Below are 13,398 nucleotides of genomic sequence, written 5' to 3'. Positions count from 1 at the left end.
GGCCGCTCTTGCCAGAGATAACCAACCTTACCGCTACAACACTGCAACAGAGGAAAAGTGGATTCCCAATATTCACGGGGAATAGGAACCTGACCCGCCCGCGAATAAGATTGCAAGAAAAAGAAGAAAAAAAAGAATAAATTCTGAAAATCAAGTGCATTCATCATTTTACATATACGTTGCAACTTTCTGGCTTTTGATAAAGAAAAATCACAAGTTGATTTGATTAAACTTTTTTTTTTTTTTTTAAGGAATGTTACTTAACATACTTTGATTACTTTTTAATAATGTAACACATTTGTTTTCACAGTAGGCTAGTTCTTCTTTATTTTCATAGTAATTTGATTTTATATTAATTTATTTTATTCTAGTATAATCCCATTTTTTTGTTTCATCTCTCAAAATTCTGATAGAGATTCATAATATGCTATCTAACATTCTGATCTTTATGCTTTTAATACGATTTCCACAATTCTCAGACAATTTAAACTTTTTTCTTTTTAGGAGAGACACATCGATATTGTAAAAGTAAGTTTTAAAAATGGCATTTAATTATGCTATGAGATTAACAAATGCTATTCTAGGCACTTTGTCACATAATATTGCTAAATATGTTTTTTTTATTTTTTTTATTTTCTTACAAAAAAACAAACAAAAAAACTCCAGTTCCTTGTTGCTGTGGGAGTCTTGCAAAGTGGAAAGAGCTTAGTCCTCGGACGGCCAGCTCACCAGCAACTGCTTTAATTGGAGAGGCGTCACTTAGGAAACAGATTAGAGCCAGCCACTGGCATCTTCCAACACAAGCACTCTCAAAAGAGCTCCTGTGTGTGTGTGTAAAGGGCTAGTGAGGGGATGCCAATGTTGCTGAGGAAACAGATTTATGCATGCACTCTCACCAGTCAGCATTTTTTTCCGACAATTTAGCTGCGAGTCACTTCACACATTCAACTTATTTTTGGGGGCGGTGATCGATACTTATAATTACTTACAGTATAATTTATACATACTTACATTTCTGGCAACATTCAGTATTATTCCGTTGCATTTTCCTACATAAAATGTATTATATCAAACAATTTTTAATATTTGGACTTCATTATTATATTTTAACTCATTCACTGCCATTGACGGCTATAAACGTCAAAAATTCATTTGAACTATTTCTATTAGTTTAACATTTTTTCCACTTTTGATAACAAGAATATGAAAACCTAGAATTTTTTTATTGGACATTTGGAAAAGATGTAAAATTTGTGATTAATCGTGAGTTAACTAGTGAAGTCATGTGATTAATTACAATTAAATATCGCCTCTTGCCTTTAATTTTTTAATAATCTTTTTTTTTAAATGCATTTATAGCAGTAAATGAGTTAATATATTTTTAAAATATTTTTAATACAATTATCATATTTGTAATGTTTCAACTTTACTTTTCCCACCCTTTGGCACCCAATTAAATGAACATTCTGTCTTTGAAAATACAATGAAAAAAAAAAGTTTTTAAAAATGCTCATGCCAAAAATCTTGAAACTTGGATTTTAGTCTGCTCACAATTTTTTTTTAAAACAAATTTTAAAGATTTTATTCTTGTAAAATTTTGACTTCTTAACTAACTTACTTACTAACTGAATCTAATAATAAAAAAAATTACAAATTTTTAAATCTTGTAATATTTCCTTTCTCTCAGCCATTCCTAAATGTTCCCTTTTATTTAAAACTCTCCCAGCATCCTCAAAGGCATCCAAGTCTTTCTCTCTCTCGTCTCGGGGCAAGAGGTTGTATGGGTGGGGGGGGGGGGGGGGTGTCACAGAAAGAGTGTGAGACCATTCGGCCAACTCAGTGAGCACATAACTGAGGTTAAGTGTCCCATTAGGATGCCGCCGTCACCGAGCCAAAATCTCATCAGGCAGTCAACAGACGAGACAACACCCCCCGAACGACCCCCCCCCCCACCCCATTCGATTCTGTCTTCTCCAAATAGACATGCCGGATGCGGTCGTCCATAGCAACCTCGCCATCCACGCGGGGTGCGTCTTTGTAGGAATGGCTGACAAAGCCTGCTAGTGTGTGTGTATGTGAGTGCGTGATGCTTTGAGCTTACGCAAGTGCCACGACTTGTGGAAGTGCTTTCCATAATCACACACACACACACACACACACGCACGCACGCACGCACGCACGCACACACACACAAACTTGCATGTGGATAGGCCTACAGACGCACACACTTTAGCATGCAAACAGCCAAACACACCTGTGCACAATAACAGTTTGTTTACTAGTAATTACTTTCAAATTAGTTTGTGCTGTTGTGTTGTTTGAACAGTTTGTGCTGTATTTGTGTTGTGCCAGTTGTTTTTGTCTTGCGCCTGTGTTGCAGTGTTAATTTTATCCGCCATTTTGAAATTTTAGTCCAGTTTCAATCACGCTTGTTAGTTTTTATCATAGTTAGTCAACCTCCTCCCGTTTTTATTTAGTCCATTTTTCGTCGACTATAAATCTAGAATTTTAGTCTTTATTTTAGTCCAAGGAAACATAATTTCATTCGTCTAGTTTTGGTCAACAAAGACTATGAACATTTTAGTCTAGTTTTAGTCAGGACAATCATTTTTTCCCTTGTATATTTTTTTTGTCAGCAGATTATGTTGAACATTTCAGATCTTAAATTATTTCTTATAAAAAAAAAAATTCTCTCATCTTTTCGATGAAAAACAACTTGATACACAATTACAGTATATCAAACAAGTGGCTACTATAGCTCCATGCTATGAGCTAATAAGTTAGCCAGCATTAGTTAGCGGTCGGAATAACATTATTGTTGGAATGTTGTAGCCGTTGGATTAATGTTACGTTATGACTATAATTTACCCCCCCCCCCCCTTCCTTTCACCGTGAATACACCTCCTGTCTGTCCCATGTGTTTGAGCATGTTGCACTCGCTAACTGCAGATTTGAAAGGGTGTGTGTCACTATGTGTCACATGACAGTGGTTGATGTCACACACGTGACAGATTGGCAGAGACAAGATTTTACAAGATCAAATCATTTTGGTCTGGCTTATGTTCGTGAACTAAAATGTCCATAGATTTTAATCCAGTTTTTATGTAGTGAAGTTTATTTTCGTCTTGTCTTTATTAGTCAATGAAAATGCATATTGATTTAGTCCCAGTTATTGTTAATTAACTAATTCACTGCCATTGACGGTTATAAACGTCAAAAAATCATTTCAATTTTTCTATTAGTTTAACATTTTTTTTCTACTTTTGTTAACAAGAGTATGAAAGCCTAGAATTTTTTTTTATTGCACATTTAGAACAGATATAAAATTTGTATTTAATCGTGAGTTAACTATTGAAGTCATGTGATTAATTACGATTAAAAAATGTAATCGCCTGACGCCCCTAATTTTTAATAATCATCTCGTCAGGCAATTACAATTTTTGATTGTAATTAATTGCATGACTTCACTAGTTAACTCACGATTAATCACACATTTTATATCTGTTCTAAATGTACAATAAAGATTTTTTAGGTTTTCATATTCTTGTTAACAAAAGTGTGTGTGTGTGTGTGTGTGTGGGGGGGATGCTAAACTAATACAAATAGTTTAAATTAATTTTTGACGTTTATAGCCGTCAATGGCAGTAAATGAGTTAATGAGGGTTTTAGTCTAGTCTCGTCTTAATCCGGTGAAAAATGTGTGTTGACAAAATTATTTTTGTTTAGTTTTCGTTGACCGCTGGTGGTATGCTCCGATCGTACTTGTGGTGTGTTTGAGCTATATTAGCGTTGTGTTCTTTGTGTTGTACAGTATTTGTGTTAAATTTTTGTTGTTTATGTTGTGTGAAGTCGCTCCTCTCCAGTGCAGCTGCTCCATCCAGCGACCATTTGACACACGCTGCTACACCGCACACGGGCAAACATGGATGATAAAACACGTCAACGCTTGATGTGCTTTTAATTGCAAGATGGACAAGGAGGGAAGGAAGAAGGAAAATGCTAAACGGGCATAGTGTCGATCACTTTTTTTGTTGCTTTTGAAATGTTGAAAAAGTGACCTTCTACAATCTCCACCCGAGCGTGATCACACATACATAATAAGGCACCGGGCCATATTGAAAACATCACAGACACACAAGAAGACAAATCAGAAGAAGAAGAAGAAAGAGCAGCTAGCACGCATCTGTCTTTCTTGCAACACGTTTTCATCCGAGCACAACTTTTATTTCAATGGAGCCGCTCAGAACGGCAGTGGGCTAACTTTTGTATCGGTGGTTCTTAATCTGGGTTCGGTGAGTCAGTCTCATGGGTTCGGCGGCGGTTAAGACACACACCCGACTCAAACGTTTCATGATGACACGCCCTACTTGACCATCGTAGGCTGCAGGTGATCACGCTACATTACCTGGCCTATCTGTGCTGCAGGGAATTTCAAATTTGGTGCGCTCAGTAGTCGACTTGTGGCTGTTGTGATGGCATGTCGTGATTTCTTTATTATCGTAATCCCCTCATTCTATGTCGAGCAAAAAAAATGAAGGGGTCAGACAAATATGTGCAAAATGAATTTGCATGTATAACGGAATGATGGTGTTCCACAAGGGTCAATTCTGGGGCCTCTGCTGTTTTCCTTGTATTTGCTGCCCCTGGGTTCCATCTTAAGAAAACTCTAAAAATATAGAGTTGAGGTGAGTGATGGGAGTCAGCGTCCAACCTGCATGATTTGCAATGCCACGTTGCAAAATTAAACTTCCTTAAACTGCATGTAATTGGGAATACAAGAACATTCATTCTGAATTCAAGGGGAAGAGACTCAGATTTGATCCCCCCTGTTCATTTAGTTCACCAGTAAACCATCTACCTATGTCTTGAATTTGACCCCCTCCCCCAAAACAAACAAAACAAAAAACAAACAAACAAACAAACAACAACATATTTTACCTTTCCTATAAAGCAGGGTTTGGTGTATGCACATAAGAAACTGGTGGGGTTTAGTACCCCCAACAAGGTTAAAAATCACTGGTCTAAATGAAGGTCTGGTTCTAATTTTGACATTTGGGGGGCCAAAATCCCCCAAAGTGAGTTTCAGAGATGAATAGAAGACTGAGAAAAAAGTAAGCAGTGCTTTAGCTTGACTGCCAGACCAATTCATCCAGTGCATCGTAGTGTCGTTTTTTAAATATTGATGGATCTAATGAATCTTTGGACTTAGACCACTATTTCACAAAATATTTCCCCCTTATCCCAATTGTTTTTTTTTTGTTTTTTGGGGGGGGGTTAGGGTTAGGGCTAACCTTAACCCTAACATAGGGCTAAGCCTAACCCTAACGGCCATAAAACTTTGAATCACTGGCCTGCAAAGTGAGAAAAAGAAAGTTAGCCCACTATAGTTCTCAGTGGCGCAATTTATTTTATTTTGCCTTACATCAAAGTGCACTTTTGGAGAGGTTGATAATATTAACATTTGTTTAATTTTCTCACAGAATATTCAGACTTATTTTTTTCACCTTATAATACTTTAAAAAAATCTAGTAAGATTTTCTTCCTTTTATGTTATGCTTTCATTATGCTAATACTTCTACTTTCTATTATTACTACTGTTTTTGCTGCAACATTACAACCATTTTCTCATTTTGTAACTTTCTCTTCATAACATTCAATGTTTAAAGTTAAATCAATCTTTTTTAAATGTGATAGCATATTCTTTCTATTATTCTAGTAAATCAGTTTTGTTTGAAAATTTCATGTTGTTTTTAACTTGATTGCAGTAACATTGCAGCTTTGTCCCCTCTTAATAAATATATATATATATATGTAGAGAGAGAGAGAGAGAGAGAGAGAGAAATATGAGTTGATTTGGGATTCGCTGTCTAAATGGTAAATAGCGAAATGCAGATTTTGTGTGCTCACAAGCTCACAATATTTAAACATTTTTGTCATATTGTCAAAATATTGCTGGTTTGCTGTAGAGTTCATATGTTTTTCTCATGACAATTAGGTTTTTAATGTTTTTGGTGATTGTCACTTATTTGTCACTTAATTCTCTAAATATTGCTATTTTTTCCTCATATTCTCAATCACCCCAGTTAATTAAAAAAAAAAAGTTGTTTCTTGTAATATTTGGACTATTTGAAGAATATTCTCGTATTCGTTCAACCTCTTCTTAAAATGTGTCTTTGTTGTTTTGTTTGTCTGTGATTGGCTGGCGACCAGCCCAGGGTGTATGTACCCTGCCTCTGCCCAAACACAGCTGGGATATCCTCCACCACGCCTGCCACCAATGAATGAAGGAATTAATGTTTGTTTTCAAAACTTAATTTTCAGATTCATTCTCATAATATTTCAGATTTTTGCTCGTATTCGCACAATCTACACTTTAAAAAGTTTCTTTTCATTCTATTTCTATTGCTTGGGTGAATACACGCGTATAACTATGGCCATTTGAATAAAGGGATTCTATGATTAGACTTGTTTTTTAGCTTACGGTATAAAAATCCAAAGTATAAAAAAAAACATAATACACGAAGACGTAATGTAGTTTTTGTTGTTTGTTTTGTTTTTTTGTACATGTTGTCCATTGCGCTCACATTCAGTCCTGTCCAAATACTGTCCCACACATTGTGCTGTTTCAACCGTGGGCCATACTACACAAAAAAAAGGTACACATTAGGAATGCATACATTGAAGTATTATTATCATTATTACAACAAGAACCTACAAAAAGACCATGAGAATAATCATCATAACAATAATAAAAAGTCAGTGGGCTATTGCAAGGGTCCGCTTCCTTACCACCTTCATAAAACTATTTACATCATAATAACAAAGCTATCAAAAAATCAAAAGGCTCCAAAAGATCTTCCTAAAAATGTTTTTTTTTTTGTCCTTTTTGATAGTCTACTTACAACAATGTCCATTCCACATATTTACAAGCCTTTTAGAAAATAATTTAATTATAGTTACACACTTTCTACACTCCTCGGACCGGACAGTTACGGAGGCTGCAACATTAGTTACGCCAATGAAACCTCAATGGCTGATAGGGCCTGGGTGGGCGGGGCTAACAGTCGCAGGGCGTCGTGACGGTGGGGCGCGTGGTCGGGCGGGGTCACAGAGATGAAGTCGTCGAGTCGACAATCTCTCTGCCGTTGCACACGGTCGGGACGTAGTGGGCGCTGACGGAAGCTGAAAACACAATAAATTGCATTTCAAAAAAAATATGTTTGCTATTTGTGGGGGGGGGGGGGGCTTTTTATTAACATCTATGGCTTGATTGGTGGTAAAACAGCATTTTTTTTCATTTCACACAAATTATTATTATTCTATAAGGCATAACTGCAATGTGGCTTGCAATGAAAATGAGTTTGACACCCCAGTGGTAAATATTGTCCACATTTAATTGAATGTGAGATCAAAAGTCATGGAAAGTAAAGTCCCAAATATATAAAGCTATGGTGTGTAATAGGGGTGTCAATAACGTTCCTTTAACGCCACAATTTTTAAAAAATTAATTATTATTATTATTATTTTTTTTAATTAATAATCATCCCTTACTTGGAAAGCTTGTACTGGGGGAATTCCAGTCGCAATGCAGCAGAGACGTCTACGTCAAAATTTATAAGTAATAAATTGAATAATGCATATATTTGTGGAGACTGGGGTTGTATTTTCCAATTTAAAAAATGTGCAGAATTTTACAAGTTGCTTCATGTTAAAGATTAGATTGCTCTTAATATGAAAAGAAAAATGCACTGAGCTGTCACCAATGTCTTACAAATGCAATTATGCCATCTAGTGGCAGAAATATGACCTCAACACAAATCACACTAGTTTTTTACAGTATAGTACATCTTTTTCATTTTAATTCAATTTTATGAATTATTATGAAATTGCTGTATCAATGACCTAAAAGACGCAGCCAGATTTCTATTAGTTTAACATTTTTTCCACTTTTATGTTTACAAGAGTATGAAAATGTAGAAAATAAAATTATTGTTAATTTTATTGCACATTTAGAACAGATATAAAATTTGCGATTAATCGTGAGTTAACTACTGAAGTCATACGATTAATTACAATGAAAACATTTTTAATCACCTGACACCCTTAGTATGTAACTTTTGTCCCTCCAAGCAGAGCTCCAGACTGACCCTAAATGGTGGCATTTTGCCCGCAAATTTTAGAATTTTTCATTTACTTGCACATGTGACCAATAAATTCGCTGTTGCTGTTTCTTTTAATTATTGAATATTTTTCCAATACCGCCCATTTATCAGTAATACTGTAAAGTGAAAATGTGTAGGAATGTGACTATTTACTTCGCAAGTGAATTTGTGATTCATGTGCGGCCCAAAACTTTTGGCTAGGGGCTACTACTGTGCTCCTAGCAAAAAAAAAAACAGTTGGTTTTGGACTAATCTTCAGTTAACTCGTGAGTCGTAACAATTATTATTTTCATTTTAATAATTATTTTTTTATACATAGTAAACACGACTGTTTGATTATTTCCTACTTAGTGAATACAAATCTCACTAAGCAATAAACATGAATTAGAAACACTAACACTAGCCTTGAATTTGACACCGTACCGTGAGCGGCGTAGGAGGAGGCGGCCGCGCCGCTGACGCTGAAGCGGTTTAGGTTGAGCCTGTGACTGGTGACGTTCTTCTGGGGCTGGAACATGATGATGTGAACCTTGGGGGCGAACATGCAGCCCAGCACCACAAAGCCACTCAGGCTCACCGAGATGCACATGGTGGTCGTCTGAACCTGGAAAGCACACTCGTCATAATGTCAACAAATCTTAGATAGCACAGTGCTAGCTTGACTTACCACTGACCTAACACATTTATTTTCCAGTTATGACTTGGTGTTAACTTTTACTGCCACAATATGAATATAAAATTAGCAATGACTTTGCTCAAAATTGTGTTTTTTACTTATGTTTGTGTAGATTCTTAAGCATATGTCATACTGTAGTAATCGACAGAGGTTAAATCGAGGCAACTGGACCATGCTTGTTTGTTGAATTTGTTGTCTAATTTCCCCCCTTGAAAATGTTAAAAAAAATGAGTGAGGTTATTCGGCTCATGATTTGTGAAAAGTCGTAAGTACTCTGTAGTCACTGGATGTGACGTAGAAGATGGGCAGAAAGGCCAGCCAGATGATGCAGGTGGTGTACATGGTGAAGCCAATAAACTTTGCCTCGTTGAAGTTCTCGGGGCACTTCCTGGTCTTGAAGGCATATCTACATGGGAGATAATCATATTCACATTCAGATAGGAAAAATACTTTTATTTACTGTAATAAAGTAGATTTTTCAGGTGGCTGTACTTTGTGTCAGTATTTGTGCTTCTGTCTCTGTTTTTATTTTTATTTTTCTCCTTATGTTAGAAAACAGATATCTGGCAAATCTAAAACCGTTTTAGTGAATATGGGCCATATTTGAGCCGCAACATCTTCAGTGCGCACACATTTTGTAGCACCTTAGCAAAAGTTTTACATTTTGAAATATCTTCATTTTGTTTATTTGCCACTTCCGGAAAGTCATCAAATGTCACATTTTCAAATCAAAGTGTAATTGCACATCCAGTAGATGGCAGTGGCGCGCTCGTTTAGTTAATTTCAAGTTTCAGGCAAATTAATGCACTTCAAATCTTCTGTTACGGACTAAAATGGAATAATCAATATTGAATCGATTTTCCTTTTTGAGCCCAATTTCAATATTTATTTAAATATCTCTTTTCCCCCATAAATTCTTAAGAAAATAAAATGTTAAAAGCCGATTTTTCGTATCTTAGTGTTTTCTTGAAATTTACTGTTTAAAAAATAATAATAAAAACATAAATAAAAATTTTACTGTTTACGTGAATTTATAAGTTATTTTCTTACATTTGTGAAAAACCTGACTTGTTGCAGTATAAGACAATTAAGAATATTTTATGTTTATATTAACAATTATTAAATTTGAATTTTTTAAATATTTTAATCTCATTCTTGCTGATGTCAATGTTTGGGTAACACTAAAGTGATTATAACACGTGTTTCATTCATTAATGAAATAAATCCTTTAACCAGTTTCTGCCTGGGCAAAAATTTATGTTGGAATTCAATATTTGTGGATTTTTTTTTATTATGTGCTTGACATTTAAGAAGAATTGATGTCCCATAAATAATCAATATCGTATTGAACTGAGCTGAATCGAATTGGGAAAAATCAAAAATCAAATCGAACTGAACTCTTGAGAATCGATTGAGGAATTTAGAATCGATACCCAGCCCTAGAAATGATAAAAAAAATTCCGGTATTCCCGATCCGATCAACAAGATCAGAAGTCGGGCTCGCTTAAGGTATTTTCAGCTGCTCGGTATCAGATGAAAAAAAATTGGGTTTTAACATTTTCAAGTCAAGAAAAACATATTTTAGTTCTTTATTTCATGTGAACCTCTGCTGATTTACAGACATTTAAAATGTATCATCTTGGGATACCTTCATTGAAATAATTAAAGTAAAAAAATGACGATAATTGAGACGACTTGGACTCGGACTCAGGAGGTTATCGGGGCATCTCTACTATTTATAGTCACAGCTGAGAGTGGGGGGAGGTGCGTGAAATGTTTTCTTGTTCCTGTGGGTGGTGTAACAAAAAACAATTGAGGTGCGCTGAATGAAGTCATACAATATCAAAGTCTATACCTTTTTACTTTTACTGAGTAGTACAAGAGACTACTGAGGACTTCTACGTTTACTATTTTTATACAAGTGTCTGAATTTCTAATTAAGAAAAATAGAATGCCAGTAATCTATTTTTTTATTTTTTTTTTTACTGCCGCCAAAAACAAGTAAACAAGAGGGCTGACACTTACACAGTGCACAAGATGACCAGAAGTACGTCGTAGCTGAGCGACAGCAGCATGCTGGCGTCGCGCACGTTGCACTTGAGGATGACCGTCTGCCGACGCTCGGGCAGCGTGAAGCGCCGCGTGCCCGGAACCTCCAGCAGCAGCCACACGGACACCATCACCAACTGCACCGAAATCAGGCTCAGGCAGATGAAAACCTGCCACGCAAGGAGAGGACTCATTGGATTGAGTATGGAATGATGGACATTTCGGCCTCCACTGACCTGAGAAGACGGACTGATGAAACGCGGCCTGGCTGCGCCCGCTCCATCTTTGACGCCGCCGAAGATCCTGGCGATGCGGTTGGTCTTGGTGAGCAGCGCCGAGTAGCAGACGGCGAAGGACGTGCCCAGGCCGAGGCGACGCAGGGCGCAGATGGCCGGTGACGGCTTGGCCAGGAAAAGGAAGGTCATGGCGTACGACATGAAGACGCCCAGGAGGAGGATGTAGCACAGCTCGCGGCCCGACGCCTTCACCAGTGGCGTGTCGTTGTGGCGGACCAACACCCACAGCACCAGGCCCGTGCACACGAAGCTAATGGGGTAGATTTAGCATAGCATGTACAGTATATCAGTTCGTGGTTATGGGTGCAATTGCTGGATCAGGAAAGTGCACATTTTCCCTTCAAGTACCACATACAGAAAAATCAGAGGATGCAAAGCTTCACACTCAGAGGAGTCACATTGAATAAGACAATAGTTTTAATTACAAATATAACAATAAAAATATTTCCAAGTATACTGTATATATTAGTATTAGTGGTGTCAAAATGAGTGCGTTAATTGTGAGTTAATTTAAGGTTCCGTTGACGCCACTATTTTTTTTACTTGGAAAGCCTGTACTGGGGGAATTCCAGTCACAACGCAGCAGAAACGTCTACGTCAAAATTTTGCAGTAATAAATTTAATAATAATGCATATAATTGTGGAGACTGGAGTCAAGTTGTATTTTACAAAATAAAAAATGTGCAGAATTCCACAAGTTACTTCATGTTAAAGATATAGATAGCTCTTAATATGAAAAGAAAAATGCATTGAGCTGTCACCGTCTTACAATTATGCCATCTAGTGGCAGAAAATGACCTCAACACAAATCAATATCACACTCATTTTTTAAAGTACAGTACATCTTTTTAATTTGAACTAAATTTTATGAATTATTATGAAATTACTGTAAAAATGACTAAAAGATGCAGCCATATTTCTATTAGTTTAATTCCCCCCCCCCCACACTTTTATGTTAACAAGAGTATGAAAACTTTAAAAATATATATTGTATATTTCGAACAGATATAAAATTTGCGATTAATCGGGAGTTAACTATTAAAGTCAAGTGATTAATTACGATTAAAAAATGTAATCGCCTGACACCCCTAATTAGTTTATAGTCAATGGTGAGTAAAGTTGTTTCCATTGTTCTCTGTTGTCTGATTTTGTGACACATTTCCAGTTTGGGGTATATAATTGACGTCAATTGAAATGCATAAAAAAAAACATCTTTAAAAAATGCGGATAAACATTAAATATAACATGTAATGTCTTAATTCATGGAGCCGATCAATGACATTACACCCAATCACCAATTTTGCATAAAATGCTTAATATCATCCAATCCTAATCCAACCGATCTAATCGGTGTAAAGTCTAGTTTTTAATGATTTCAAAATATTTTGTTGAGTTTTCACAACACATAAACGAATGTGTGTTATATACAGCGTATTGCATTCACTTGAAAAAAAACAAAACAACTCCTGTTTTTCTGACTAATTCTTTGGGGAGCTTTGTTTAATTTTTTTATATATAGAGTATTTTTTTAATTTTCAGTTTTTCAGAATATATATTTTTTCAGTTTCACAGAATTTTTTTTTCTGTCAAAAAAATATTCCAAAAAACTGGCTGAAAAAATTATTCAGAAAAACAGGACGAAAAATTACTCCAAAAAACAGGTGGGAAAATTATTCAAAAAAACTGAAAAAATATATTCAAAAAACAGAAAAAAATTATTCCGCAAAACAGAGCTGGTGTTCTGTTTTTCGGAGTATTTTTTTTTTAACCTCTGAACTCCAAGTGACTTGTTGCAGACTCGCTAATAGCGGAAGCGGACACTTTCCCGCATACTTCCATATGCAATAAGATGGTCATGTTTACTTACTGGCTCTCAATAAAGGAATGGATGGGTATACTGTATTGTAGTTTGTTCTCTAATCTCTGAGGGAAAAAATATTCAGAAAAACAGAAAAATAATTATTTTTATAAAACATGGAACAAATACTCAGAAAAAAATAAAAAATTCTTCAGAAAAACTGAGGAATATATATATTTTTTAAACTGAAAAAAAAAAAAAAAAAAATATATATATATATATATATATATATATATATATATATATATATATATATATATATAAAAAAACAGGGAAAAAAATATTCGATTAATAACAGGAAAAAAAACATAAAAAAAACCAAACCTCCCCCCAAAAATGTGTCAGAAAAACAGGACT

The 13,398-nt window shown here is 35.6% G+C and overlaps 1 protein-coding gene across 1 annotated transcript in view; it reads right to left on the bottom strand.

Annotated features, from left to right (window-relative positions):
* Nucleotides 1-3,898: 3,898 nt before the first annotated feature.
* Nucleotides 3,899-13,398, bottom strand: part of grm3 (glutamate receptor, metabotropic 3) — a 52,481-nt gene continuing 42,981 nt past the window's right edge. The window contains exons 9-13 of the mRNA XM_077568695.1: nucleotides 11,124-11,433; nucleotides 10,864-11,057; nucleotides 9,112-9,244; nucleotides 8,586-8,766; nucleotides 3,899-7,182 (exon numbers count right to left, since the gene is read on the bottom strand). Of these exons, the coding sequence (XP_077424821.1) occupies nucleotides 7,106-7,182; nucleotides 8,586-8,766; nucleotides 9,112-9,244; nucleotides 10,864-11,057; nucleotides 11,124-11,433 (895 nt within the window). The 3' untranslated portion in view covers nucleotides 3,899-7,105. The remainder of the gene's footprint in view (nucleotides 7,183-8,585; nucleotides 8,767-9,111; nucleotides 9,245-10,863; nucleotides 11,058-11,123; nucleotides 11,434-13,398) is intronic.

Source organism: Vanacampus margaritifer, chromosome 6 (assembly GCF_051991255.1).
Source record: "Vanacampus margaritifer isolate UIUO_Vmar chromosome 6, RoL_Vmar_1.0, whole genome shotgun sequence".
NCBI lineage: Eukaryota > Metazoa > Chordata > Actinopteri > Syngnathiformes > Syngnathidae > Vanacampus > Vanacampus margaritifer.
Note: the sequence above shows the minus strand (reverse complement) of the source record. Positions and strands in the feature narration are given on the sequence as shown.